At 65.1% G+C, this 27,819-nt stretch overlaps 1 protein-coding gene across 1 annotated transcript; it reads right to left on the minus strand.

Annotated features, from left to right (window-relative positions):
* Window positions 1-498: 498 nt before the first annotated feature.
* IGFN1 (immunoglobulin like and fibronectin type III domain containing 1) lies at window positions 499-27,401 on the minus strand. Its single transcript, XM_054713151.1, has 24 exons — window positions 27,395-27,401; window positions 27,044-27,157; window positions 25,267-25,406; window positions 24,257-24,356; window positions 23,699-23,743; window positions 23,180-23,225; window positions 22,600-22,771; window positions 20,659-20,772; window positions 18,671-18,839; window positions 17,887-18,159; window positions 16,325-16,718; window positions 12,264-12,610; window positions 11,663-11,787; window positions 10,733-10,874; window positions 9,299-9,598; window positions 8,170-8,469; window positions 7,590-7,763; window positions 6,243-6,371; window positions 5,107-5,409; window positions 4,312-4,400; window positions 3,573-3,768; window positions 3,120-3,419; window positions 1,788-2,114; window positions 499-512 (listed from the first exon to the last, which is right to left on the minus strand). Exons 1-24 carry the CDS (start codon window positions 27,399-27,401, stop codon window positions 499-501), a joined length of 4,320 nt encoding a protein of 1,439 aa, XP_054569126.1.
* Between the last annotated feature and the right edge of the window lie 418 nt (window positions 27,402-27,819).

The following is a 27,819-nucleotide window of genomic DNA, read 5'->3' on the forward strand; positions in this document are numbered from 1 at the left end:
CAACCCAGAACCACCACCCCCCCCCAGCTGCAGCCGGGTCTCCAGGCTCTGCTCCGGGAGCCGCCTCCCAAACACACCTCCGGGCCATCGCAGTGGTCGCCCAATGTTTTAATGAGGAAAAGCACGGCGAGCAGCCCCCCCACGTGTCCTCCGGGCCCCAGTGCCCAGCCAGGACCTGGGACCTCCTTCCCGTCCCCTCCCTGGGGTCACAGCGGCCCAGGTCTTCCCACCCGGGGCTCGGCCTCCCCCCTGCAGGCGGCTCCCCGGGGTGGGGGGGCTCAGTGAGAAGGAAGCAGCAGGGGGAAGGGAGAGGTTCGCCTGTGGGTGGGGCCGGAGGCTGGGGTCCCCACGGGCTTTCCTGGGGGGACCTCCCAGAGGCCCCTCGCTGCTGCCGCCCTGGCCTCCGGGTGGCGTCCTCCGTCCGGCCCGCGTGGCGATCAGGCGTCCGTCCTCCTCCGAGGCTGGGTGGCCGGGCAGGGCCATCGAGGGCGAGGCGGGCTAGGAGCTGGGATCTGCAAGACACGGACACCAGGGCATCGGGCTGGTCCCGGGGGGCAGCGCCCGCCCCCCCCACACACACCTGCTGAGTGGGACGGTCCTACAGCAAAGGGGTCAGGACTGGGCTCTGCCGCGGGGCCGTGGGCTCGAACCCAGAACCACAAGGTGCTCTCGGAGCCCTCAGCACCCAGGCAGGAGGCACCTCTGCCAGCGGGGGTTCTGAGGGGCCCCCGAGTGCCTGGCACAGAGGGCGCAGGGCGGGGAGGGGGGTCCCGGGCCAGAGCTCAAGGGCCATTTTTGTACCAAGGACAATTCTGAATAATTAAAAGTGTTTAGGGTTATTTATGTGGCTATTCAAACTATGAGATGTTCAAACTATGAGATCATTGGGGAGAAATTGTGTGTGTGTGTGTGTGTGTTAATCCTCCCCCGAGGATGTTTTCCCACTGATTTTTAGAGAGAGTGGAAGAGAGAGGGAGAGACGGAGAGAAACATCGATGCGAGAGAGACACATCGATGGGTTGCCTCCTGCACGCGCCCCGACCAGGGCCGGGGAACCTGCCACCGAGGTACATGACGTGCCCTTGACCGGAATCGAACCGGGGACCCTTCAGTCCGCGGGCCGACGCCCTACCCACTGAGCCACACCGGCCAGGGCGAGCAATGCTTTCTTTTCAGCGTGCGCGATTCGCTCCGCTGTGAAGAGGTTTACCGACGGGAGAACCGCCACGGCTCTGGGCGCTGACTCCACAGGCGGCCATGTTTACGGAGGGAACAGGCAACTCCAAACCTCTTTCTCTAGCCGAAGCCGGTGTGGCTCAGTGGATAGAGCCTCGGCCTGCGGACTCAAGGGTCCCGGGTTCGATTCCGGTCAAGGGCATGTACCTTGGTTGTGGGCACATCCCCAGTGGGGGGTGTGCAGGAGGCAGCTGATCGATGTTTCTCTCTCATCGATGTTTCTAACTCTCTATCCCTCTCCCTTCCTCTCTGTAAAAAATCAATAAAATATATTTAAAAAAAAATAAAAAAAATAAACCTCTTTCTCTGTGGACGCCACGCATCGCCCGTCCACGATGCGGTCCCCATGCCACCTTTGCTGACCAGCCAACCGGGGGCCCTGGAGGGCCAGCGAGGGCCAGCGAGGGCCGGGTTCAAGGCAGAGTCCATGGCGGCCACTCGGAGAACCCCGCCCAGCCCCCACCCCACCCTCCAGGACCCCTGCAGGCAGGTGTCCAGGCCCCTGGCTCCCTCCCCTCCCCGAGCCCGGCCGTGGCCAGGCCGGCAGGTACCTGTGACGAGGAGGGTGGCCGTGCTGATGGCCTGGCCCAGCGCGTTCTCGGCCACCGCCTTGTACAGGCCGCTGTCCTCGGGGCCGACGCCGGGGATGACCAGGGAGCAGACGCCCAGCGTGTCGGTGCTGTACGCCCCGCGGCGGCCCTCCAGGCTCTCGCCGTTCCGGAACCAGGTGACGCGGGGCGGCGGGCAGCCCCGCACGGCGCAGCTCATGCAGCACTCGCAGCCCGCGGGCAGCAGGTGCGAGCGCAGGCCCACCAGGAACCAGGGCTTCTGGCCGCGGTCCGGCTCCCGGTGGCGCGGCGCCTTCGCCGGGACCTTGTCTGGGAGGGAAGCACCGGGACAGACGGGAGGCTCAGAGGGAGGCAGGCGGCTGCCCACGGCGTGTCCTTCCTGACAAGCAGGCCCCAGGCTTGCCTCACTCTTTTTATTGTTATTTTTTTAATTTAAAAAACAATATTTTAATGGATTTCAGAGAGGAAGGGAGAGGGAGAGAGAAACATCAGTGATGAGAATCACCGATCGGCTGCCTCCTGCTTGCCCCCCACTGGGGATGGAGCCCGCAACCCCGGCCTGTGCCCTGACCGGGAATCGAACCCTGACCTCCTGGGTTATAGGTGGACGCTCCACCCCTGAGCCACGCCGGCTGGGCAAGGGATTTTTTATTTTTTATTTTTAAAATATATTTTATTGATTTTTTTTACAGAGAGGAAGGGAGAGGGATAGAGTTAGAAACATCGATGAGAGAGAAACACGATCAGCTGCCTCCTGCACATCCCCCACTGGGGATGTGCCCGCAACCAAGGTACATGCCCTTGACCGGAATCAAACCCGGGACCCTTCAGTCCGCAGGCCGACGCTCTGTCCGCTGAGCCACACCGGTGAGGGCGGATTTTTTATTTTTTTACCACGAGCTAACACAGGTCCCCTGTGGACACGTGAGGGCACAGAGCGCGTGAAAAGCCAGCGTCGCCTCCCTTTTCGGAGGGGAACCTTCCAGGCGTGTCTGAACGTTAGGAAATGCGCCTGATTCCGTCCTCGCTTCTAACACCGGGGCCTGTGTCCAAGCTCTCCTCTGCTTGGCTGCGTTTTCCGAGAGCCGCTGACCTCATGGCCTGCCCCCCGAGGGCACCTGGAGCCCCAGGCACCCACAGCCCCTCCGTCCTCCCCACGGAGGTGGGACCCCCCGAGTCAGGGACTCGGAGGACCCGGTGCAGGGGGGTCGGGCAGGAGAGGGTCCAGCTACCCACGGAGACGCGCTCCGGCCGCTTTGGCCACGCGGCCTGGGCACCCCCATCCCCTGCGGCCCCGGGGGTGCCCGGACTCACCTCGCCGCCGCGGGAGGCACCAGGGCTGGGTGGAGTCCGAGGGCTCACTGGCGCCCAGCTCGGTCTTGGCCACCACGCGGAAGTGGTACTCGTGGCCGGGGACGACGCCCAGGAAGGTGAAGCGGGTGGTGTGCACGCGGTCGGCCACCTCGCGCCAGGGCCCGTGCGCCGCCGAGCGCATCAGCACGGTGTAGTGCAGCGGCACGCCCCGGGCCTCGTCCGGCGAGGGCTCCCACGCTGCCGTCACCGTCCCCGGCACGTTCTCCTGCAGGTGGATGGGCCCCGGGGCCTGCGGCCTCGCTTTTTTCATTAAAAAAAATAAATAAAAAACAGGAAGAAAGAATCAGCCGTTGGGAGGGTTGGGGTGCGGTCCCTGCACAGACAGGTGGGGGCCGGGGGCTGGCAGCGGAGAGGGGGGGTGCATAGCTGAGGCCTGGGGCCCGGGCGCCTCACCTGCCACCCTGAGCGTGAAGGTGTGGGTGGCCTCCTGCCCCTGCGGGCCCCTCAGCACCACGCGGTAGAGGCCGCTGTCCGAGAGGCCGGCCGCGGGCACCAGGAGCCGGGTGAGGCCGTCCTCGGTGGAGGTCACGCTCCTCTTGGACAGGGGCAGGCCGTCCTTCAGCCACGTCACCTCGGGCAGCGGGGCCGCCTGGGGGGAGAGGGGAGCGCGGGGAGGGATGGTTCTGGGGTGTCCACGGCCTGGGGGGGGGGCCCGCGGGGACCTGGGGCAGAGGGGGTGCTGGGAGGGGTGTGGGTGGGGCTGGGCCTGCGAGGAGACCCCTTCCTTCCTTTTTTATTTTATTATTTTTTTTGTTGTTAATCCTCCCCCGAGGATATTATTCCATGGAATTTTAGAGAGAGTGGGAGAGAGAGGGAGAGACAGAGAAACATCCATGTGAGAGAGACACATCGATGGGTTGCCTCCTGCACACGCCCCCGACCAGGGCCTGGGCCGGGAGGAGCCTGCCACCGAGGTACATGCCCTTGACCGGAATCGAACCCAGGACCCTTCGGTCCGCAGGCCGACGCTCTATCCACTGAGCCACACTAGCTAAGGCCTCCCTCCCCCCTTTCTCTCCCTGTGGCCTGATGCCCAGCGCCAACCCGGGTCAGAAGGGCACCGAGGGCCGAGCCTGGCTCCCTTGGCCGCGGGCAACGGCCCCTCCCGACGCCGTCGGGCAGACGCGCTCACCTCGAAGCGGACGGGCACGCGGATGGTGTCCCCCACGCGGACCACCAGGACGTCCTTGGTGCTGGCGTCCACCAGGAACCTGGGAGAGACTGCAGCACACAGGGCGGCCGTCACGCCCTCTGCTGTCCGTCAGGGTCACCACCAGGCGGGCGGGGGAGGGCGGGGGAGGGCGGGGCTGAGACCTGAGGGACAGGTGGCCCCCGAGGCCCTGAGGGAGCCCGGAGGGGAGGGCGGGGTTGGGCAGGGACAGAGCGGGACACAGCGTTAGCCAGCTCTTCCGGAGCCTCGCCAGGGCGGCCGGGGCGGCCAGGGGGGCACCTGGTTTAAATCCCGTCTCTGCCACAGCCGGGGTGGGAGGGGGGGTGAGGCCCGGCCAGTGCCTCGTGTGAACATGGGGGATGTGCCCATACGAACCTCCTGGGATTTTTAAAAAATATATTTTATTGATTTTAGAGAGGAAGGAGGAGGGAGAGAGTGATAGAAACATCAGTGATGAGAGAGAATCATGGATCGGCTGCCTCCTGCACGCCCCCTACTGGGGGATCTAGCCTGCAACCCAGGCATGTGCCCCTGGCAGGAATCGAACCTGGGACCCTTCAGCCCACAGGCCGGCGCTCTATCCACTGAGCCACACCAGCCAGAGCACCTCGTGGGATTGTTTTACAAGTTGCAACGGGAAACCGTGTCTGAAAGGGCCCGGCCGCACGTAGTCGGTGCTCCGTGGACGTGACCTGGTTAGGCCGCTCAGGGCGCCCCCCCTCCCCCCAGGAAGGGCGAGGAGGGAGGGGCGCTCACCTTGGGCGGGCATGGCGTGCACCACCACGTCCAGGACGGCGGGCTCGCCGCGGCCCCCCTCGTTCACGGCGACGACCCGCACGAAGTAGGCCGCCCGGGGCCGCAGCCCCTTGGCCGTGTGGGCGGTGCCAGCCACGGTGCCCGCGTGGCACGGGGCCCACTCCAGGCTGTCCGAGGGGCACAGCTCCACCACGTAGCCCTGCGCCTCGTCCGCGTCCTGGGCGTCCGGCGCGGCCCAGCGCAGGCTGATGCTGGTGTGCGACGTGTCTGTGACCTGCAGGTCCCTCACGGGCCCGGGGGGTCCTGGCCGAGCACCGGGGAGCGTGAGGCGTGGCACCTCCTCCAGGGAGCCGCCCCTGCCCCCCCCGCTCCCCCCACCCACCATCCCCCCGTGACTCCTGCCACCTGGGGCTCCGTGGGTGACGTCTCCATCCCCAAGATCCCAAAGACTAGCATCCTGTATCTCTCTTTTTAAAAAAAAATATATCTTCCTGATTTTTTGCAGAGAGGAAGGGAGAGGGATAGAGTTAGAAACATCGATGAGAGAGAAACATCGATCAGCTGCCTCCTGCACACCCCCCACTGGGGATGTGCCCGCAACCAAGGTCCATGCCCTTGACCGGAATCGAACCTGGGACCCCTCAGTCCGCAGGCCGACGCTCTACCCACTGAGCCACACAGGTCAGGGCATAGAATCCTGTATCTCTTTGTCCTGAGCTCTGAGCTGCTCGTTACCACTGCCTGTCACAGAGGCGTCTGGATCTGTGCTTCCCAGACTGCCTGACTCTCAGCGAGGCCTTTTCTTTGTTAATTTAATATATTTTTTATTGATGTCAGAGAGGAGGGAGAGGGAGAGAGAGAAACATCCATGAGGAGAGAGAATCATGGATCAGCTGCCTCCTGCACACCCACCTGCTGGGGATGGAGCCCACAACCCGGGCCTGTGCCCTTGACCGGGAATCGAACCGTGACCTCCTGGTTCCTAGGTCGACGCTCCACCACGGAGCCACGCCGGCCGGGCCTGGCCATTCCCGTCCGACTGTCCCTGACCCGCGGCCTCCTGTCCTGTCTCCTGGCTTCAGAGCCGCCCCCAGCTCCCCTCCACCCCCCTCGTCCCGGGTTGCCGCCTCACTTACTCATGGGGTCCCGAGCGAAGACGGGGTCCGAGGGGGGCCCAGGCTGCCCGGGGCCGGAGGGCGCCACGGCCGTGACCCGGAACTCGTACTGGCAGTCGTGCCGCAGGTCCGTCACGGTGCACCTCCGCTCTGTGAGAGACCCGCCCGTCAGCGCCCCGGGGGCGGGACCAGGCGACGGGACACAGGCAGGGCCTGGGGGTCCCGGGGCCCCACACAGCCCCGCGCTCCAGCCGGCGGGGGAGACCCAGACCTCGCCACGGCGCAGCGGGCGCTGCTCACGGGGTTCAGGCCCCCAATCCTTGCCACTGACTTGCCGGGTGGCCACGGGCAGGTGCCTTAACCCCTCATCTTTCTGTTCGAACAGACTAGGTGTACCGGTGAATAATGCGGATTTTATTCAATAGATGGAGTCACACGTATGTTGATATGTATGCGATGTGACATGTGTGCTGTTTTGTTGTATCGCTCCTTCAGACGACCCCGTGTTCCGACCGGCGGCACACGCACTGTCTGAGCAGCCCTTCAACACGTACGGAGGCGTGGACAATGGGGTCTCTGAATGGTCTGCCTCAAAACAAGAAAAGTTCTATTGGGTCGGTACCCACAAATCCCCTGAAAGATGGGGGAAATGTGTAGCTAGCGATGGATGTTACTTTGAACAAAGCACGTTCGATGTTTCTCTTGAAATGATCGTGTTTTCTTTGATGACAAAACCCGCATTATTAACCGGTAGAGGGTCAATCCGCATTACTAGCCGGTGCACCTAGTATTTTTATTGATTTCAGAGAGGAAGGGAGAGGGAGAGAGAGAAACATCCGTGATGAGAGAGAATCACCGATCGGCTGCCTCTTGCACGCCCCCTACTGGGGATGGAGCCCGCAACCCGGGCACATGCCCCGACCGGGAATCGAACCCTGACCTCCTGGTTCCTAGGTCGAGGCTCAACCACTGAGCCACGGCGGCCGGGCTTAACCTCTCCCCTGTGGTTGAGACGCTAAGGCCTGAGCAGGGAGTGAGCTACCCAAGGTCAAGGGTGGACGGGGGTACAGGCTAATGGCCATGTCTCCGGCTTCCACCCCAAGATGCCCGCCAGCCCGGGGTCTCCCCTCCGTGCGGTGGACACTGTGGCCACACGATTCCTTGTTGGGGTGATGCGGGGGGAGGGGGCCGTCCTGGGTGCCGTGGGGTGTGGAGCCGTATTTCCGCCCACCCTCCTCCCCCTGGACGTCCCTCCCCGCCTTCTCCCAGCATCCCCAGGATCGGGGCGCATCTGGCCCGAGTCACCCCAGGACCTCGGAGCCAGGGGGACGCCCGGGGCCGTGGAGGCCGAGGGTGCGGGCCGCTCACCAGGCACCGGCTGCTCGGTCACGGCCGCCCACGTGTTGCTTCCTTTCTTGCGCTTGTCGACCAGGTAGCCCAGGATGTGGGCGCTGCCGGGGCCTCGGGGCGCCGTCCAGCTCAGGGTGATGCTCTGGCTGGAGGCGGACAGGATGGCCGGGGCCGAGGGGGGCCCAGGGCGCGCTGGGGGCGGAGGGGGGGATCAGCCGGAGGCTCAGGACGGGTCGGAGGGGCCGGTGGGGTGTCTGTGGGGCCACATGGTCTCTCCCCGGGGAGCGTTGTTCAGGGACGCGTCCCGGCTGCCCGGGGAGGGACGGGGACAGAGGAGCCCATGGCCGAGGGGTCCCGCCAGACGGGCGTCTGTGGGGGACGAGGTCACCTGCCCCCCCGGGCTCGCCCGTGGGTCCCCTGCGTCCGGAGGGCCCCGGCTGGGAGCAGACCCCACATCTTGTTCCAGATCCTGAGTGACACGGGGAGGGGGCGCCTCCACGGTGCCCACCGAGGACCCACGACCCTGCACAGTCCCTCCGCCCCGGGCACAGAGGGGAGCCCGAGCCCCCCACTCCCCCCCACCCGTCCGTCCTCTTACCCTCGGGAGCCACCAGCACCTCCTCTGACTCCAGGGCCTCGCCGGGCCCCTCCGAGGTCACGGCCCGCACGCGGAAGGCGTACTTCCTGCCCTGCTCCACCTGGGCGTCCGTGAAGCTGGTGGCGTCGGCGGGGGGCTCGCCCACCTTCAGCCACGTGCTGCGGCCGGCCTGCCGCCGCTCCACCACGTAGCGCTCCACGGCGCGGCCCCCGTCGTCCCGGGGGGGCCCCCAGCGGAGGCAGACGCCAGCCCCCCGGCAGTCCTGCACCTCCAGGGGGCCCTGGGGCGGCTGGGGCTTGTCTGGGACCCGGGGGAGGGGCAGGAAGAGAAGGGGCGTCAGAGGAACTGGGGGGGCCTGGTGTACCCCCACCCTGGTTAGCAAATAAGCCTGCCGTGGGGGGACCCCCAGAGAAGCCAGGTAGGATCTAGAGGTGTCCTTGGTGCCAACACACACACATGCACACACACATATACACACGCACACGCTCACACGTGTGCACATACCATATGCATACACACACACCCAGCCACACATGTGTGTACATAGCCATATGCATACACACATATACATGCGCGCACACTCACACGTGTGCACACACCATATGCATATGCGTGCATACACACATATGCACACACTCATACGTGTGCACATGCCACACACATGCACACGTACCCAGCCACACATGTGTGTACTTAGCCATATGCACACACATATACATGTGCACACTCACACGTGTGCACACACCATATGCACATGTATGCATACACACATATGCACACACTCACATACTCACGTGTGCACATACCCTATGCATGTGTGCACACATATATGCACACACTCACGCATGCACACACTCACACGTGTGCACATACCATATGCATGCACACACTCACACATATGAACATGCCCAGGGAGGTACAATGAAGAACACCAGCCCTGAGACCAGCTGCCCCGCTCAGCCCTCCAGCTGCACCAGCCAGCCCCGCTCAGGACCAGGGCTCCCTCCCCCCAGGCTGCAGAGGGGAGAGGGGATTGTGGGGGGGCAGCTGCTTTGATCTTAAACAGCCGGCCGGTGGGCTGGAGGGTCAGCGCCGGGGCCCCAGGCCGTGGGGGAGGCTGGGCGGGTACCTATGACGTGCAGGGTGAGCCCGGCGCACACGGAGCCGCCCTGGCTGCGCAGCGTCACGCTGTACTGGCCGCCGTCCCTCCTGCTGGCGCTGGGGAGGCACAGCCGGGCGAAGCCGTCGCCCAGGGCCACCTGCGCCCCTCGGCCCCCCGTGCCGTCCACCGCGGCCCCGTCCTTCGTCCAGGCCGCCTGCACCGGGAGGCGGCTCTCGAAGGCGACCTTCACGCTCAGCGGCTTCCCCGCCTTGACCACCAGCGGCTCCTTCAGTCTCGCCATCACGTCCGCGGCGATGACCGGGGGGTCTAGGGGCGACACAGGGCAAGGGGGGCAGGGAGGACGGGGCCCCAGGCGCCGGGGGAGGGCACAGAAGGGCTCAGAGACCTAAGTCTGGGCGAAGAGTGAGGAACCTGAGGTCTAATGTGGGGGGCGGGGGGAGGGAGTGTTTGTCTGCAGCAGAAGGGTCCCGGGTTCGATTCCGGTCAAGGGCACACGCCCAGGGTGTGGGCTCCACCCTCAGTAGGGGGCGTGCAGGAGGCAGCCGATCCATGACTCTCTCTCATCATGGCTGTTTCTATCTCTCTCTCCCTTTCCTCTCCTTTCTCTGAAATCAATTAAAAATATATATTAATATGTAAATAAATCCTATATAATAAAGAGGTAATATGCAAATTTAGACCCTCACGCCTTTGCACAAGATGGCCGCCCCCATGTGGTCAAAGATGGCTGCCACAAGATGGCCTTCAGGGGAGGGTAGTTGTGGGCGATCAGGCCAGCGGGGGAGCAGTTAGGTGTCGATCAGACTGGCAGGGGAGTGGTTAGGGGTCGATCAGGCTGGCAGGGGAGTGGTTAGGGGTCGATCAGGCTGGCAGGGGGGTGGTTAGGGGGTGATCAGGCTGGCAGGGGAGTGGTTAGGCGTCGATCAGGCTGGCAGGGGAGCAGTTAGGGGTCGATCAGGCTGGCAGGGGAGTGGTTAGGGGGTGATCAGGCTGGCAGAGGAGCGGTTAGGGGGTGATCAGGCTGGCAGGGGAGTGGTTAGGGGGTGATCAGGCTGGCAGGGGAGTGGTTAGGGGGTGATCAGGCTGGCAGGGGGTGGTTAGGGGGTGATCAGGCTGGCAGGGGGGTGGTTAGGGGGTGATCAGGCTGGCAGGGGAGTGGTTAGGGGGTGATCAGGCTGGCAGGCAGGCGAGCGGTTGGGAGCCAGCAGTCCCGGATTGTGAGAGGGAAGTCCGACATCCCCCGAGGGGTCCCAGATTGGAGAGGGTGCAGGCTGGGTTGAGGGACATCCCCCCCCCCCCCCGATGCATGAATTTTGTGCACCGGGCTTCTAGTAAAATAATAAAGCCGTCCTCTCAGACGGAGGGTGGGCGGGACACTGGCTGCAGACCAGCCTCCCATTCGGGGGACCGCCAGGCGGGCGAGGGCGGGCCGGGCCTCACCTCGGACCGTCAGGGTGGCCTCGCTCTTCTGGTCGCCGGCCACGAAGCTGTACCTCCCGGCGTGGGCGCCCTGCGCGTGGGCAATGAGCAGCCTGCGCACCAGGCCCTCCTGCTCCAAGACGAGTCCGTCCTGGGCGCTGAGCTGCAAACAGGCCGGCAGCTGAGCCAATCAGCTCCCGCCCAGGCTCCTCCGGCCCCGCCCCCCCGGGGGCCGCCACCAATGCGATCGCAGGAGCCACCGTGACGGGCGGGTGAGCATCAAAGGGGGGCGGGGCCGGGCCATTATCCGCCCACGTGAGAGATGAAGCCAGGAAACACGGGGGGGGGGGGGAGGGGGGGGGGGGGGCACGCTCCCTCCCCAGAGGTCAGAGGCCGTCCCGGGGCCAAGGGGTCTTGCCTCGTTAGGCGGACAAAGCGGCTTTTGTACGCGGCCTTAAAGGACACGTCGAGCCCTGGCCGGTGTGGCTCAGTGGATAGAGCGCCGGCCTGCGGACGGAAGGGTCCCGGGTTCGATTCCCGGTCAAGGGCATGTGCCTGGGTTGCAGGCTCGATTCCCAGTAGGGGGCGTGCAGGGGGCAGCCGGTCCGTGATTCTCTCTCCTCGTGGATGTTTCTCTCTCTCCCTCTCCCTTCCTCTCTGAAATCAATTTAAAAAATATTAAAAAAAAAAAAGACACATCGAGTTCCACAGGTGTTGTTGGGACAGAAACAGCACTGGGGCGGCTGAGAGCAGGGCGCACAGTGGGTCTAAAATCCTGCGTGCGGTGAACACACTGGGTGGTGGGCTAAGCGCCCAGGTGCGATCAGAAGACGGAGGACGCGTGGACCTGGGCCTGCTCCCTGCTCTCCCTCTGGCCCTGCCCCAGACGGGGGGGGGGGGGGGTGGAGATCGGGGGTGGGGTGGGGGGGGGGGGGAGGGGAGACACAGTACCTGAACTCCATCCTTAAACCAGGCACCCGGCCCCAGGTCCCGGCTGAGGGTACAGGAGAGGGTGGCGGCCTCCCCCAGCCGAGCTTCCGTGTCAGCCAGGCCCCGGGAGAAGTGTCCCTGAGGGGCTGGGGGGACACAGACAGAGGCTGGGACGGTTACCCAGGGACCCCTCCCCCTAGGCCCAGCCTCCTAGGCCCTGGCCTGCATGACCCCCTGGGGAGGGGCCCCCCAGGTCCTGCCAACCGCCCTCTGCCCAACCCCTCGCTCTTCTCAGCGGGACCTGGGCTAGCGCAGGGCACCTGGGGTGCACGGTGGATGGAGGGCCCCCGAGTCACAGAGACGGGCGACCCCCAGCCCGGGGGACCCCCAGCGTGAGTCGGACCGCACCACCCCCTGGACAGATGCTTGGCGGGGGGGGGGGGGTATCCCGAGGCCCCTTGGCCCGGATCCCACCTGCACAAGGCTGCCTCCTGGTCGGGAGGAGGTGCCCCAGATGGGGGGGGGGGCACTGGCAGGGACGTGCCTGGCGCTGGAGGAGGACCTGGGAGGAGCGGGCCCGGCGGGCGGGGTCCCCGCGGAGCCAGCCTGGCCGCACACCTACCTCGGGCCTCTTCGCAGAAGCAGCCGGTGCCGAGCTTGTGTCTGCCTCGGGGGCTTCGGGGGGCGTCCTGCCCTCGGCCCCCCGCGCCCGGCCGGCCCTCCGTGCCGGCTCCCCTGCCGCCCGCGGGGCTCCCGTCCTGGCGCGGCGCCTCCCCGCCGCTCCCCGCGTCGTCCTCCGCTCCGGGCCGCGGCCCCCTGCCTCCGGCCTCCTCCAGCGCCCGCCTCTCCGCGCCTCCGACCGTGGCCCCCGACCGCGTGCGGGACCGGCTCCCACGCGGGGCCCCGTCCTCCTCCTTCGGGGCCTGGTCGTCCTCGGCCCCCCGGGCCCCCCTTCCTCCTCTCCGTCCTCTGCCGAGCGGGGACCCTGAGCCCCCCACGTCCGTGGATCTGTCTCCGGAGTCTTTGCTGCCAGGGGGGCCTTCCAGGCCGTCCCAGGCTCCGTCCACGTCCCGGGGGCCAGCGGACCCGCGGCTTCCTGCCCCTGACCCTCTGCTCTCCCGCGCCCCCGGGCGCTGCCTCCCACCTGCCTCTCCCGGGCCTGCAGCCCCTGCCCGGGTCCCCCCGAAAGCAGCACCATCCACCCCAGAGCCGGGGGGCTGGCCCCCAGCTCCTGCACGGCCCCCATCCCCGTCAAGACCCTGGTCTCCCCGGCCCGGGGTCCGAGCTCGGCTCACCGCCGGCCCATCGGCAGATGCCAACGCGGATTTGCCCCTCAGCCCGGGCCCCCGGCCTCCGTCCCGGGCCTCGCCTGTGCCTGTCCCCGAGGCGGCCGCCGCCCCCCCACCTCCCAGCTGGGAGTCCCCCGCGCCCCGAGGCCCTGGTCCTCCCTGGGCATCGGCTCTGCCCCTGTCTGCTGTCCCTGCCCCTGCCCCTGCTCTCCGGGAGCCGTCTTCCCCTCTGGGTCCCGGAGCCCCTGCCCCTGCCCAGGCCGCACCCTCCATGGCCCCCCGACCATCAAGGCAGCCAGGAGCCCCCACAGCCCCTGCCTGATCTGCAGACCCGCCCTTCCCGCGGGGGGCCCCTCTGTGCCCGGGAGACCCTGGGGCCCCCGAGGAGGCAGAGCCCCCGGCGCCCGCCGCTCCGGGCAACCCCGAGCCCACCCCAGGGTCGGCCCCGTTCACCAGTCCCGGTGCCCTGCCCCCCTCGGAGCCGGGGCCCCCGTGAGGCCCCTCTGAGGCCACCCCGGACCCCGCCCTGTGCCCCCCAGCTTCTCGGCCTTTGGGTCCCCCCTCCTGTCCCGCTGAGGCCAGAGCGCCTGCTACCCCCCGCTGCCCGGGACCGCCTCCAGAGCCCCACTCACCCTCCAGCCCAGTCTCCCCAGACCCTCCCGGGCCTCCCCTGTGACCTGCCTCAAGCCCTGACCCCACTCCTCTGGACCCCCCGAAACCATCCTTAGGACCTGCCTCAACACCCCCAATCCCATCCTTATAACCTGCCTGGGCCCCTGACCCTATCTCCCCAACACCCCCAATCCCATCCTTATAACCTGCCTGGGCCCCTGACCCCATCCCCCCAACACCCCCAATTCCATCCTTATAACCTGCCTGGGCCCCTGACCCCATCCCCCCAACACCTCCAATTCCATCCTTATAACCTGCCTCACTCCCTGACCCCTTCCCTGCAACACCCCCAATTCCATCCTTATAACCTGCCTCACTCCCTGACCCCATCCCCCCAACACCCCCAATTCCATCCTTATAACCTGCCTGGGCCCCTGACCCCATCCCCCCAACACCTCCAATTCCATCCTTATAACCTGCCTCACTCCCTGACCCCATCCCCCCAACACCCCCAATCCCATCCTTATAACCTGCCTGGGCCCCTGACCCCATCCCCCCAACACCCCCAATCCCATCCTTATAACCTGCCTGGGCCCCTGACCCCATCCCCCCAACACCCCCAGTCCCATCCTTATAACCTGCCTCTCTCCCTGACCCCATCCCCCCAACACCCCCAATTCCATCCTTATAACCTGCCTGGGCCCCTGACCCCATCCCCCCAACACCCCCAATTCCATCCTTATAACCTGCCTCACTCCCTGACCCCATCCCCCCAACACCCCCAATTCCATCCTTATAACCTGCCTGGGCCCCTGACCCCATCCCCCCAACACCCCCAATCCCATCCCTATGACCAGCCTGAGCCCCCGACCCCATCCCCTCAGGAGCCCCCAAACCGTTCCTATAACCTGCCTCATACCCTGAGCCGGCGCCGTGCCTGGAGCCTCCCTCACCACCCCTGTGGCTGGCCTCGCTCCCTGACCCCACGCCTCCAAGCCCCCCTGAACCGTCTCTGAAGCCCGCCTCCCCGCCTGGCCCCATCCCCCCACGCCCAGGCCCCCCTGACCCCCCAATGTGTTGAGGCCCCAGGACCCCGGATCCACCGCTGTGACCCCTGTCGGAACCCGCCCCGCTGCCCGGAGCCTGGGCCTTGGGGCCCCGGGGCCCCTCCCCACCGCCCCCTCCGCCCCCCGCCCTCAGAGAGCCGGGCTCTGTGGCGCCGGGACCCCCAGATCCACCTGCCCAGCCTCCTTCTCCGGGGGCCCCCTTCGCCCCGGAGGCTCGAAAGCCCCCACCCTCTCGGGCCGAACCCCCTGGCTCTGCTCCCACATGCCCCTCCCCTCCGGCCCCCGCGGGAGCCGAGGTCCCGAGGCCACCGCTGGGACGTCGCCTGCCCCCAGGGCCGGCCTCCCCCGGGCCTCCGGGTGTGGCGCCCCAGGCTTTGGGCTGCACCCCGACTTCCTCCCCTCCCCCTCCCCCAGCAGGTGCCCCGGGCCCCCTCCCTGCAGGACCGCGTCCGTCTTGGTCTCCAGGCCTCATTGCTCCAGGTCCCCGCGAGCCGCCCCTGTGAGCGCCCCCCTCCTCAGCCTCTGCCCCCCCGGGCGCCCCGACACCCCAGGCAGAGCCCACCTCTCCCAGCGCCCCCGAGCCATCGCGGGAGCCGGCCCCACTTCCAGGGCCCATTCCCCTTAAATACCCCGAGCCGTCGCCGTACGGGGACCCCACTAAGCCAGCCTCGGCACCCCTGTCACCTCCGGGCCCCCCTTCTCCGGAGTGCTGAGCCCCATTCCAGAAACCCGGTCCCGACCCCGTGGCCCCTGGCCCCTGAGCACCCCGGCCTGGAGCCCCAATAAGCCCGTGGCTGCTGGCATCGCCCCCCGGGCCAGACCCCTTCAGCCCGGGCACCTGGGTACCATCCACACCCCCTCTCCCTCCTCCAGGCCCAGGGTGGGCCCCGGCCTGGCTGAGGCCGGACTCCATGTCGCCCCAAGGCCCTGAGCTCCCAGCCCCCATCCTGCCGGCCCCCCCGGCACCCCTCGGACCTGCTGCCACTCCTTGGGAACTCGGGAGGGTTCTGCCATCCCCGGCCTCGCCCCAGGCCCCCCCTGTCCCCTGGCCCTCTCCTCCCCAGCCCCCGGGTCCTCCTGGGCCTCCCTCCTGCCTCGAACCCTCAGGACTCCCGCGCCCCCAGAGGGGGTCTCGGCCCCCAGGTCCCGCGGGGCCCTGGGAATCCTGGCCTGTGGGCATCTGTCCGGGAGACGGCCCTGGTCCCCCAAGGCCCCTGGCGTCCCCGGGATCCTCATCACCCCGTCCCCCCGAGCCCCAGGACCCAGGGCCTCTGCCTGCCTCGGAGCCGGGGCCTCTCCCTTCGGGGAACCCCAGGGCCCCAGGACCTCCAGCCACACTGCCATCCCTAGACCCCCCCAGGCCGGCCCCACTGCCCCAGGCGCCCCAGGCCTCTCCGCTCCCCATTTCCCGGCTCAGAGCATCCTTCCCCCCGACCCAGCCCGGGCTCTCCTCCTGCAGTAACCTCTCCATCCCTTCCCCTCCTGCCCCAGGCCCCCCAGGGCTGGACCGCGACCCCTGCAGGGCCCCCGTGCCCGTCCCGGGTCCCAGCTGAGCACCCCCGAGCTGTCCCTGGCTCTGCCTGTCCAGCTGTCCCCTGCTGTCCCCACTGCCCTCCTGTCCTTCCCCACGGCCCCCCAGTCCTCCAGCCCCCCAGCCCCCCACCGGCCCGCCGCCTCTGTCCCCATGGCCGTCTCGGCCACCATCCAGCCCTGACCCCGCGCCTTCTCCCTGCGACTGGGGCCCCCCCGGGAGGCTCGTGTCCCCGCCGCCCCCCTCTCTGTGGCGCTGGCTGTCCCCGGAGACAGTGGCCCCGAATCTGTCCGCTTCCGGAAAGCCCTTCCCCGCCTGCCCGGGGCCCCAGGCGGCCCCGGCTGCCCCCTCGCCCCCCATCGAGGAGTAGCTGTGCCCACCAAGGCCACCTCCGTCCAGGCCGGCTGGGAGCTGGCGGCCGGGATCCAGCCCGGCCCCCCCGGGGGCGCCCCCCTGCTCTCTGGGAGCCCCCCGCTCGCCGCTGGCCCCCCTGGAGTCTTGGGCGTCTGGGGCCGGGGCTCCTTGCCCCTGAACCTGGAGGTCAGCACCGGTGGTCGGAAGGCCTTGGTCCTGCCCAGCTGTGGACGCCACCGCGGGAGACAGAGAGGAGGCCGTTAGCGGGGGCCGACGGTCCGCGGTCCCCACACCCCTGCTTGTCCTGACCCTCAGGGTCCCGGCGGAGAGACCGCTGCCCTCGGAGCAGGGAGCCCGGTGGGCCAGGCAGTGACGGGACGCGCCATCCCCGCTCTCCAGCCCTGCACCCACCCCCCACCTGCTGAGTGGTCCCCGAGGATTTTGGGGGGGGGGGCGATTGCAGGAGCCAGAGTCACTTGCTTATCAAACCGCCAGGAGGCCGGGAGCCGCGGCGTAGTTTGTTAAAAGACCTACATGGCCCTGGCCGGCGTGGCTCAGTGGATAGAGCGTCGGTCCCGGGTTCGATTCCTGGTCAAGGTCACATGCCCAGGTTGCGGGCTCGATTCCCCAGGAGGGGGCGTGAGAGAGGCAGCCGATCCGTGACTCTCTCTCATCATGGGTGTTTCTCTCTCTCTCGCTCCCTCTCCCTTCCTCTCTGAAATCAATAAAAATATTTTTTTTTTTATAAAAAGCGTTTCCTGCCCTGGCCAGTTTGGCTCAGTGGATAGAGCGTCGGCCTGCAGACGGAAAGGTCCCGGGTTCGATTCCGGTCAAGGGCATGTACCTTGGTTGCAGGCACATCCCCAGTGGGGGGCGTGCAGGAGGCAGCTGATCAGGAGGCAGCTCATCGATGTTTCTAACTCTCTATCCCTCTCCCTTCCTCTCTGTAAAACATCAATAAAAAATATATATTTTTTAAAAAGGGGGGTTTCCTGGCATTGACCAGTTTTAAAAAAATAATAACAAAAATAAAGTCCTCCTCGCTCTGCTGGGGCCTTCATCATTGTCCAGTCTCCTGTCCACCCTACAGTCTCCTGGGACCACGTGGAACCCACACCCCCGGGAGGGGCCGGGCCACAGGTGTCCATTCTATGGCCTCATCCAGGGGCGTCTCATCCCCCGAACCTGGGCCCCTGTCCCAAGCGCTGACCAGGCCCCCAGGGCCACTGAGTCACCCCACAGGCCCTGAGGCAGCTGAGAGGGGCTGGCTGGCTGGGAAGGGCCCACCCCGCTGTGGGTCAGCCAGACCTAAGGACAGGTGCCCTCCTGGGCCGGACGCCCTCCCCGCCCCCCCCCCCCCCCCGCGATGGAGGTGGGGGAGGGTCCGCTCACGTTCAACCACCAGCCAGGCGCTGGAGACGTGGAGTCCCGTGTCCAGGGAGTAGGGGCCCATGTCCGAGAGCCGGGCGCCCCGCACCGCCAGCCGGTGGGTCAGCCCGTCGGGGGACACGGACGCCTCGTACTTGCCGCCGGGCTGCAGCGGCTGGTGCTTGAAGTGCCAGGCGGCGAGGGGGCAGGGGCTGGACAGCACGCACTCGAAGACCGCGTCGCCCCGCTCCTCGCAGCGGGCCTCGGACAGCGGGACCACCACGCGGGGTGGGATGGCTGCGGGGGGAGCGGGAATGGGGCTGTCAGCCCGCCCGCCCAGGTGGGGCCAGCTCAGCCACACACATACCCACGTCACCTCAGAGGGTCCCCTGGCACCCCTGTGTGGGTCAGAGGGGTTCCCATAAGGTATGAAAAGAAAGATGGGCCCTAGCCGGTGTGGCTCAGTGGATAGAGCATCGGCCTGCAGACTGCAGGGTCCCAGGTTCGATTCCCGGTCAGGGCACATGCCCGGGTTTCGGGCTCCATCCCCAGGAGGGGGCGTGCAGGAGGCGGCCGGTCCATGATTCTCTCTCATCAGTGATGGTTCTATTTCTCTCCCTCTCCCTTCCTCTCTGAGATCAATAAAAATTTATTTAAAAAAAAGAGAGAGAGAGAGAGAATACCGACCTTGGCCGACCTTGGATGTGTGGTGCCCTCCCCGCGATCACTGTCACGTTCGTCTCCCCCACCCGTGGCGCCCCCAGGCCCCGCAGGCCTGCCCGCTCCGGCGCCCCCGGGGCCCGCTCACCGCTGGCCTCCAGCTCCGTGGAGAAGACCTCGGCGTCCTCCACCTTGACCTGGTAGAGGCCGGCGTCCTCGGGCCACAGGTCCTGGATCTGGAAGTGGTAGTGCTTGCCCAGCCGCCGTGCGCTGCGCTTGCCGTGGCTCTCGGAGCTGTAGGGGATCATCTCACCGTCCTGAGGCCAGGAGAGGGAGAGGGGTTCAGGGCCCCCGCGGGTCCCCAGAACCTCCTGTCCCGATCCCGCCCCCCCCCCAACCCCGGCAGCAGCCGGCGCTTGCCTCCCACTGGCCCAGGCCCGGAGGACACCTTCCTGGGACTTACAGGGGAGAGTGGGGGTCTGGGTGCAGGCCCCAGGCCGGGAGGGAAATAAACCGTCCACGGGGGTGCGTGACGCGGACCACAGAGCCAATGACCTGCGGGCGATTACCTAACCCTGAGGTGCCCGCGGTGGGCCGGGCGCTGTTTTAGGGACTTGGGACGGACACATCAGGGGATAACACACAGACAAGGGTCCCTGCTCCCAGGGGCCTGAAATTCTATGGGGGAGACAGACACATACTAAGCATCATCTATCTATATAAAAGGCTAAGAGACAGACACACATACTAAGCATCATCTATCTATACTTCTTTCTTTTTTAATAAAACTGCTGCTGCTCGGAGACTTAAGTCACGCGGCTGAACATTACAATGACTCTCCTGACGTTATGTTGTCTGCTATTTATTGTCAGATTTGGCACTTTGACAACAATCCTTAGTTAGCCCTGTAAATATTAGTGGGAGAGATTTCAGCATTTTAAAACTTCTCCTTTTTATTAAGCTGAGAATTATGTTTTTAAAGAGTATCCCCTTTGGCTTATTTGCATATAAAGAGGGACTATGAGAAGCCTTCAGTAACTTCCTTAGACTTCATTTGGATTCTATTACTTATATAAAAATATTGGCTTCTCATATAACTTAATTTATTTGAGACCTTGATTATATATATATATATATTTTTAATATACTTTATTGATTTTTTACAGAGAGGGATAGAGAGTTAGAAACATCGGTGAGAGAGAAACATCCATCAGCTGCCTCTTGCACACCTCCTACTGGGGATGTGCCCGCAACCAAGGCACATGCCCTTGACCGGAATCGAACCTGGGACCCTTGAGTCCGCAGGCTGACGCTCTATCCACTGAGCCACACCGGTTTCGGCTGATTATATTTTTAAAAGCTAATTTATTAAGCAATTTAAGTAGGTGTCTTTATTAAAAAACACCAAAGCAAGTAGATTTAGTAAACTTATACGTCTGACTCAAAAACAGGCTGCCCCGCCTCCGGCCTGTTTTTAAAATGCAGGCAGAAAATAGTTTGTATTTTAATTTTATAATACTGCATCATATATACTCTTCAGACCCGCACGTTTTGGAGGGATGTAATTACCGCAGGAATCTTCCATGTGCACGAATCCACGCGCCGGGCCACGGGTAAGTAGACAAATACAACAGACGTTAGAAAGAGATAGACCTGCCCTGGCTGTTGGACTCCCCGGTTGGAGCGGCGAGAGAGATTCACAGATCGGCTGCCTCCTGCACCCCCCCTACCGGGAACCGAACCCACAACCCGGGCACGTGCCCTTGACCGGAATTGAACCCGGGACACTTTGGGGGTGATCAGGCCAGCACCCCCCCCCCCCCCCCCCCCCGGGGAGGGTATTTGGGGGCAATCAGGCCCGCAGAGGAGCAGTTATGGTGATGGTGATGGTGGTGATGGTGGTGATGGTGATGATGGTGATGGTGATGGTGGTGATGGTTATGGTGGTGGTGATGGTGATGGTGGTGATGGTGGTGATGGTGTGATGATGGTGGTGGTGATGGTGATGGTGGTGATGGTGATGGTGATGGTGGTGATGGTGATTATGGATGGTGGTGGTGATTCCACAATCCCTGCCCCCGGGACCCGCAGCATCCCTGCCAGAGCCCTGCCCTGCCCGCGGCCCCCCAGCCACACCTTGTACAGGTAGACGTTGCTCTCGGGATCCTTGAGGTCCAGGTCCAGTTCGAAGAACGCCACCCCCTCCTTGGTGACCTTCATGTGCTTCGTGTTGGAGACCGTGTGGACGTACTGGGGAAGACAACCCATCGGGGGGCGCTCTACAGGGCACTGCACCCCCTCAGGCCCCGGACCCCCCAAATCCCAGGCGGGTGGGGGACGTGAGCCCCGTGGAGAAGGGCGTTCTCCGAGAGGAGACTTCAGGTTGGAAAGGGGAGCACGAAGGAACCCAGGCGTCCAGGGGGCGCCGAGAACACAGTAGGGCTTGGTGTTCATCGGTGGTTTCCTCTAATAAAAGCGAGTTGAGCGCCTACTGGGTGTCCTAGGTGTGCCGGTGAATAATGCGGATTCTTTTCCATAGATGGAGTCACCCATCGGTTGATAGATATGCGATTGGATGTGTGTGCTGTTTTGTTGTATTGACAACAAGCTTCAAAGCTTCCTGTGCCAAGTTTTCTGAAGGTGTTAACATCATAGATGTTTTTACGCTTAAAAATGTCGAATTTCGTGCCAAAAAAAAAAGAGCATTTGCGGGAAGTTTTAAGTCGTTACTTTAGTTTGAAGAAAAGTGCTGCTGAAAGTGATCGTATACTACGGGAAGCGTATGGTGAACATGCTCCATCTCAAGACACGTGTGAGCGCTGGTTTAAACGCTTTAAAAGGGATGATTTCGATGTGAAAGACAAAGAACGTCCAGGTCAACCGAAAACGTTTGAAGACCAACAATGACAAGCATTATTGGATGAAGATGCGTGTCCAACTCAAAAACAACTTGCAGAACGATTAAACGTTGCTCAGCAAACAATGTCCGATGATGGTGATGATGGTGATGATGGTGATGGTGATGTGATGATGACAATGATTATGATGATCTTGAGGGTGACAATGATTATGGTGATTGTGATGATGGTGATATTGGTAGTGGTGATGGTAGTGATGATGATGGTGATGATGGTGGTGATGATGGTGGTGGTGATGGTGATGGTGGTGATGGTGATGATGGTGATGATGATGGTGGTGGTGGTGATGTGATGGTGATGATGGTGATGGTGATGGTGGTGATGGTGGTGGTGATGGTGATGATGGTGGTGGTGATGGTGGTGGTGGTGGTGATGGTGGTGATGATGGTGATGGTGGTGATGATGGTGGTGGTGGTGGTGGTGATGGTGGTGATGATAGTGATGGTGATGGTGGTGATGGTGGTGATGGTGGTGATGGTGATGGTGGTGATGGTAGTGATGGTGATGGTGGTGATGGTGATGGTGATGATGGTGGTGGTGATGGTGGTGGTGGTGATGGTGATGGTGGTGATGGTGATGGTGGTGATGGTGATGGTGATGATGGTGGTGGTGATGGTGGTGGTGGTGATGGTGATGGTGGTGATGGTGATGGTGATGATGGTGATGGTGGTGATGGTGGTGGTGGTGATGGTGATGGTGGTGATGGTGATGGTGGTGATGATGATGGTGATGGTGATGGTGATGATGGTGATGGTGATGGTGATGGTGATGATGATGATGGTGGTGATGGTGATGGTGATGATGATGATGGTGGTGATGGTGATGATGATGATGATGGTGATGGTGATGGTGGTGATGGCTCTCAGGAAACCCTTGCTATGTGTCGGGCACTCAGCCAGGTGCCCAGTGCACCCTCTCGCACCCCCTCTCGGCAGCCCCGTGAGGAGCCTGTGACCATAACACCCATGTTACCAACAAGGAAACCAAGACACAGCGGCCCTCACTTCTCCAAAGCCCAGCGGTCGTGTCAGAGGCCGGTCCAAAGCCAGGACGTCGGCTCGGAAACCTGGGCCCTGGGCCAGAGGCCACCTTGAGGGCTGGATGAGGGCGGGAGGCCCGGCCTCAGGCCCAGCTCCGGGGGTGGGCCCCGTGCAGGTACCTGCGCCATCCTGTCCGCGCGCTCCCTGCGCATCTTCTCCAGCTTGCGCAGCATGCCGCGGAAGTCGGCGATGCCATACTGGATGCACAGCCTCTCATAGTCCTTCCGGTCCGCCGACATCAGCAGCTGCCACACCTGCTCAGGGTCCATCTTTTTCTTGGGAGGCGGGGCGCTGGGGAGCAGGGCCGGAGGGTCGGAGGCCAGGGGAGCCTCAGGAACTGACCCCCCCGGGGGGCCTGGGGCACACAGACTGGGGCCCGGGACCAACCCCCTCCCCGGCTTCCTAGCAGGATCCCGGACCCAACACCTCCTGGTGTGGCTTTCCCAGCGCGATGCCTTCGGGGGCCATTACACTGTCCCAGCGGGACACCCCGTCCCCCCAACGGGCCAGTCAGGCCCTGGAGGGGCGCTCAGAAGTGGCAGAAGGGCACCCAGCGGGCCCACCTCGGTGCACCCCTCTTCCCACCCCGTCCCTGCGGTCCAGCCCCCCTGCCCCTGCTCAGGGGGAGGCGAGGGCTGAGCCCCCAGTGCTCATGGAGGCAGCGGGGGGCGGGGACCCCCCACGGACGCCCACACCCACCTCTTCCTCAGCATCCTCCGCAGGTCCATCAGCTCCTTACTGAGGTCTGCAACGGACGGGCAGTGAGGCTCTGACCCCAGGAAGCGGAGGGGGGTGAGCAGGGGGTGGGAGGAGGGCGTGTGGTCCGTGGCCAACAACACGGAGCTTTGGGAAGGGGCCCTCAGGGGGCCCGGCCCGTGTGGCTCAGGGGTGGAGCCTCGACCTCTGAACCAGGAGGTCACGGTTTGATTCCCCGTCAGGGCACATGCTCGGGTTGCGGGCTCCATCCCCAGGAAGGGGGCGTGCAGGAGGCAGCCACGACCCGTGATTCTCTTTCTTCATGAATGTTTCTCTCTCTCTCCTTCTCCCTTCCTCTCTGATATCAATAAATAGATATATTTTTAAAAAGAACAAAAGGCGCCCTCCCGTGGACTGGACCCAGGGGGCCTCTGTGGGGGCCTGGCCAAGTGCGGGGGGAGGGGGCGCCAGGCAAGAAGTAGCCCGCCCCCCAAAGGCCCCAAGGACAATGCTTCGACCTACCCTCCTGGGGTTCCGTGGCCCTCTTCCGTTTCTTCCTAAAGCCGACTGCATCGTCAGGGAGGAGCGGGGCGTCCGTGTGGGCAGGGAGGAGAGAAGCCAGACACACTGGTCGTCTCCCCAAGAGTCGCTGAGCACCGACCGGGGTCCCGACCCCCCCCATCCCCCGACGCGTGGGGACAGCCAGCAGCAGGGATGAGCGGGGTGGAGGGCCTGCCCGTCACACCCATGGACACCCCAGAGCCTCCGCAGGACTAACGTGGGGCCCCCCTGCTGAGAGGAACCCCCCCCGCTGCTCAGGGGCCAGGAGGTGGCTTCCATGTGACCCCTGGGACCATAGCTGAGCCCCATCGGGGAGCTGCCGTGTCAGGGTTAGGCCCCACTTTGCCAACCAGCTGGCTGGACCTGCAGCCATTCACCCTCCCCCCCCCCCCCCCCGTCTCCATCACTTATGGCCCCTCCCCCCCCCCACGAGGCCTCTGACTGCCTCCTCTTGGGCACCCCGGGGGCCTGAGCACCGATGAGGCAGGCGGGGGGCTGGGGGCCGGCGGGGGACCCCACCTTCGATGACGGTGAGCCGTGCGGAGCACACGGCCTCTCCGTACGGGTTCTCCGCGATGCAGCAGTACTTGTCCGTGTCCTCGCCCGTCAGCTTGCTGATCTGCGGGGGGCCGAGCGCGGGGGAGCGGGGCTGGCACGCCCCCTCCCCCGTGACGAGACCTGGCTGTGGGCTGGCCCCCCAGGGGTGGGGAACGCCCGGCCCTCGGGCCGTATAAGGCCCGAGAAATCACTGGGTCTGGCCCTGCCGAGGCATTAGCCGTGAGCTCATTAACTATTTGACCACAGAGAACATCGACCTAGGAACCAGGAGGTCAGGGTTCGATTCCCGGTCAGGGCACAGGCCCGGGTTGTGGGCTCGATCCCCAGTGGGGGGCGTGCAGGAGGCAGCCGATCAGTGATTCCCTCTCCTCATTGGTGTTTCTATCTCTCTCTCCCCCTCTCCCTTTTGCTCTGAAATAAATAAATTTTTTTTTTTTTTTTTTTTTTTAAAGAAAGGCCCAGCTGGTTTGGCTCAATGGACAGAGCGTTGGTCTGCAGACTGAAGGGTCCCGGGTTCGATTCCCGGTCAGGGCACAGGCCCAGGTTGTGGGCTCGATCCCCAGTGGGGGGCGTGCAGGGGGCAGCCGATCAGTGGTTCTCTCTCTTCATTGGTGTTTCTATCTCTCTCTCTCCCACTCCCTTCCTCTCTGAGATCAGTAAACAAATACATATTAAAAAAAGAAAGAAAGTAGCTTGTCCGTCAAAGACGGGGTGAGCCGGGGCTGGTCCCCGCTGCCTGACTCCACAGCTTGCGTTCTTGTGCGTCTGTCTACAGCGCCCCCAGGTGCCCGGAGGAGGTACTGCGAGCCGGCCCGGCCCACACTGGCTCCAGCCCCCGGAGCCCCAGCGGGGTCAGGCCTCCTGGCTGCAGGGAGGTGAGTGGAGGCGGCCTCCTCTGGGGGTGGGGGGGCCGCGGAGCCCCTGGAGGGGCCGAAGGAGACCCCGGGGGCGGGGGGGGCCGGGGTTCTCACCTGCAGCGCGTGCTCCCTGCTGCCCGGGGCCGAGAGCAGCTGGTACTTGCTGGAGTTGCTGAGGTCCCCCTTGCTGCTCTGCCAGCGCACCTGGGGCGAGGGCTCCCCGCAGACCACGGCCCGCAGGACGGCGGTTCTCCCTGGGGCAGAGCGGGGGCGGAGGGGCGGCCGCTTTACCCGGCTGTTACCTCCCGGCTCCAGGCCTCTCAGTCACCCCCCCCTGCCCCCGGCCGCAGGCCCGGACTCAAGGACCCTCGTGGGCACGAGGCAGGCTCCCCGTGCCCAGTCCCCGTGCCCAGTCCCCGTGCCCAGTCCTCGTGCCCAGTCCCCGTGCCCATTCCCTGGTGCCCAGTCCTCATGCCCAGTCCCCGTGCCCATTCCCTGGTGCCCATTCCCTGGTGCCCAGTCCCTTGTGCCCAGTCCCCGTGCCCAGTCCCCGTGCCCAGTCCCCGTGCCCACTCCCTGGTGCCCAGTCCTCATGCCCAGTCCCCGTGCCCAGTCCCCGTGCCCAGTCCCCGTGCCCAGTCCCCGTGCCCAGTCCCTGGTGCCCAGTCCTCATGCCCACTCCCTGGTGCCCAGTCCCCGTGCCCAGTCCCCGTGCCCAGTCCTCGTGCCCAGTCCCCGTGCCCAGTCCCCGTGCCCAGTCCCCGTGCCCCGTCCCCGTGCCCACTCCCTGGTGCCCAGTCCCCGTGCCCAGTCCCCGTGCCCAGTCCCCGTGCCCAGTCCCCGTGCCCAGTCCACGTGCCCACTCCCCGTGCCCAGTCCCCGTGCCCACTCCCTGGTGCCCAGTCCCAGTGCCCAGTCCCCGTGTCCAGTCCCCGTGTCCAGTCCCCGTGCCCAGTCCCCGTGCCCAGTCCCTGGTGCCCATTCCCTGGTGCCCAGTCCTCGTGCCCAGTCCCCGTGCCCAGTCCCCGTGCCCAGTCCCCGTGCCCCGTCCCCGTGCCCAGTCCCTGGTGCCCAGTCCCTGCCTGGCAAGAGCCGGGGGCCTTGTGGGAGGGACGGCCCACAGTGGGTGAACAGGGCCCGGGAGGAAGGGGCCTTTTCTTGGGTCTGAAGTCTGGGGGCGGGGGGAGCCTTTTTGGGGTTCCGTGTTGCTCTCTGGGCGGGAGTGACAGCCATGGAAAGGGGTGGCTCTTGGGTGCCCGGAGGTGCTGGTCCGGAGCCGCGGGGCCCGGGCCTCAGAGAGACCCCAAGCTGGGAGCAGCCCCCCTCCCCTCCCCCTCCCCCCCCCCCCCGTCTCCTGTGTGAACTCCAGGACCCTTCCCGGTGGAGAGGGATGGGGTTTCTCGTGACCCTGACCTTGTCAGATTAGGAGTCAGATTTAGGGAAAGGATGGGCCATATTTTCTTTCTTTCTTTTTTAAGAGAGAGAGAGTGAAATGGGGCGGGGGTGGGGTGGGGAGACTGAGAGGAACATGGATGTGAGAGAGACACATCGACCGGCCGCCTCCCGCACGCGCTCTGACCGGGACCGGGGGTCGAGCCTGCAACCCAGGTGCGTGCGTTCGACCCGATTCAAACCCGGGACCCTTCAGTCCACGGGCCGGCGCTCTACCCACTGAGCCTCACCAGCCGGGGCCCCAATCGCATCTCGTCTCAGAGGAGCTAGACCCACTCTGCGCCTTCTGGGGACCCAGGCAGGCACCCCCGTCCCCACCCCCAGGGCAGGCAGATTGGCCTGGCTGGTGGGGACGTGGGGACGTGGGGACGGGGGCTGTGCGTGCTGGAGGCCGGGAGCGGGGTCCCCCCCCCCCCGCAGCCTCCCCGCCGGGCCTCACCCTCTGCCAGCGCCATGGTGACCGGCTTCTGCTCGAAGTCCGGCAGGCTGCATCCCTCCGGGACCTCGTCCACCAGCTGCCGCGTGGTCACCCCGTGCTTCCTGACCGGCTTCCCTGTGGACGCGGGAGACAGGGAGGTGGGCCTGCCCCCCGTCGTGAGCGGAGGACGGACCCCCCCCCCCCCGGGAGCTAGAGGCCTGGCGGGTGCCCTGGCCCCACGCCGGGTGGGACAGACTCACAGCTCCGGCCCGTGGGGGGCACGGCTGACTTTTGTGGGGGAACCAGCAGGGAATGGGGGCCCCGGGGAGTGGGCAGGGGCCCTGAGCCCGCCCTCCCCTCCCCTCCCCTCACCTGCCATGCTCTGGCTCCCGGGCTCCTGAGGGTGGCGGGCGATGGGTCCTGGGAACAGGAGGAGGAATTGGTTCCAGGCGGGCGGTGGCCAGTCTTACCCCGCCCCTCCCCCCACAGCATCAGGGCACCAGCCCGTATCTGGGGGGGACCCGGGTGTCGTTGCCGCCGCCCCAATAACGCCACCGATGGGTTTCCTGCGGATCCCTGGCCCCGGAGGCTGCGAGGGCTCCGACGCTGCCCAGGGGCCCAGGTCCAGGAGACAGGTGGGGTGAGCCCTCACCCCGTGTGGTGGGCTGGCCCCCGGGGGGACGCCCAGGCCCGACGGCCACTCAGCGGGCGAGGCCGCCGCCTCAAGCCTCAGGAGCCCAAGCCCCCGGCTTCCAGGGGTTTTCCCGCTCTGACAGCCGGAGTCCCTCAACTTTTAA

Source organism: Eptesicus fuscus, chromosome 24 (genome assembly GCF_027574615.1).
Source record: "Eptesicus fuscus isolate TK198812 chromosome 24, DD_ASM_mEF_20220401, whole genome shotgun sequence".
Lineage (NCBI taxonomy): Eukaryota > Metazoa > Chordata > Mammalia > Chiroptera > Vespertilionidae > Eptesicus > Eptesicus fuscus.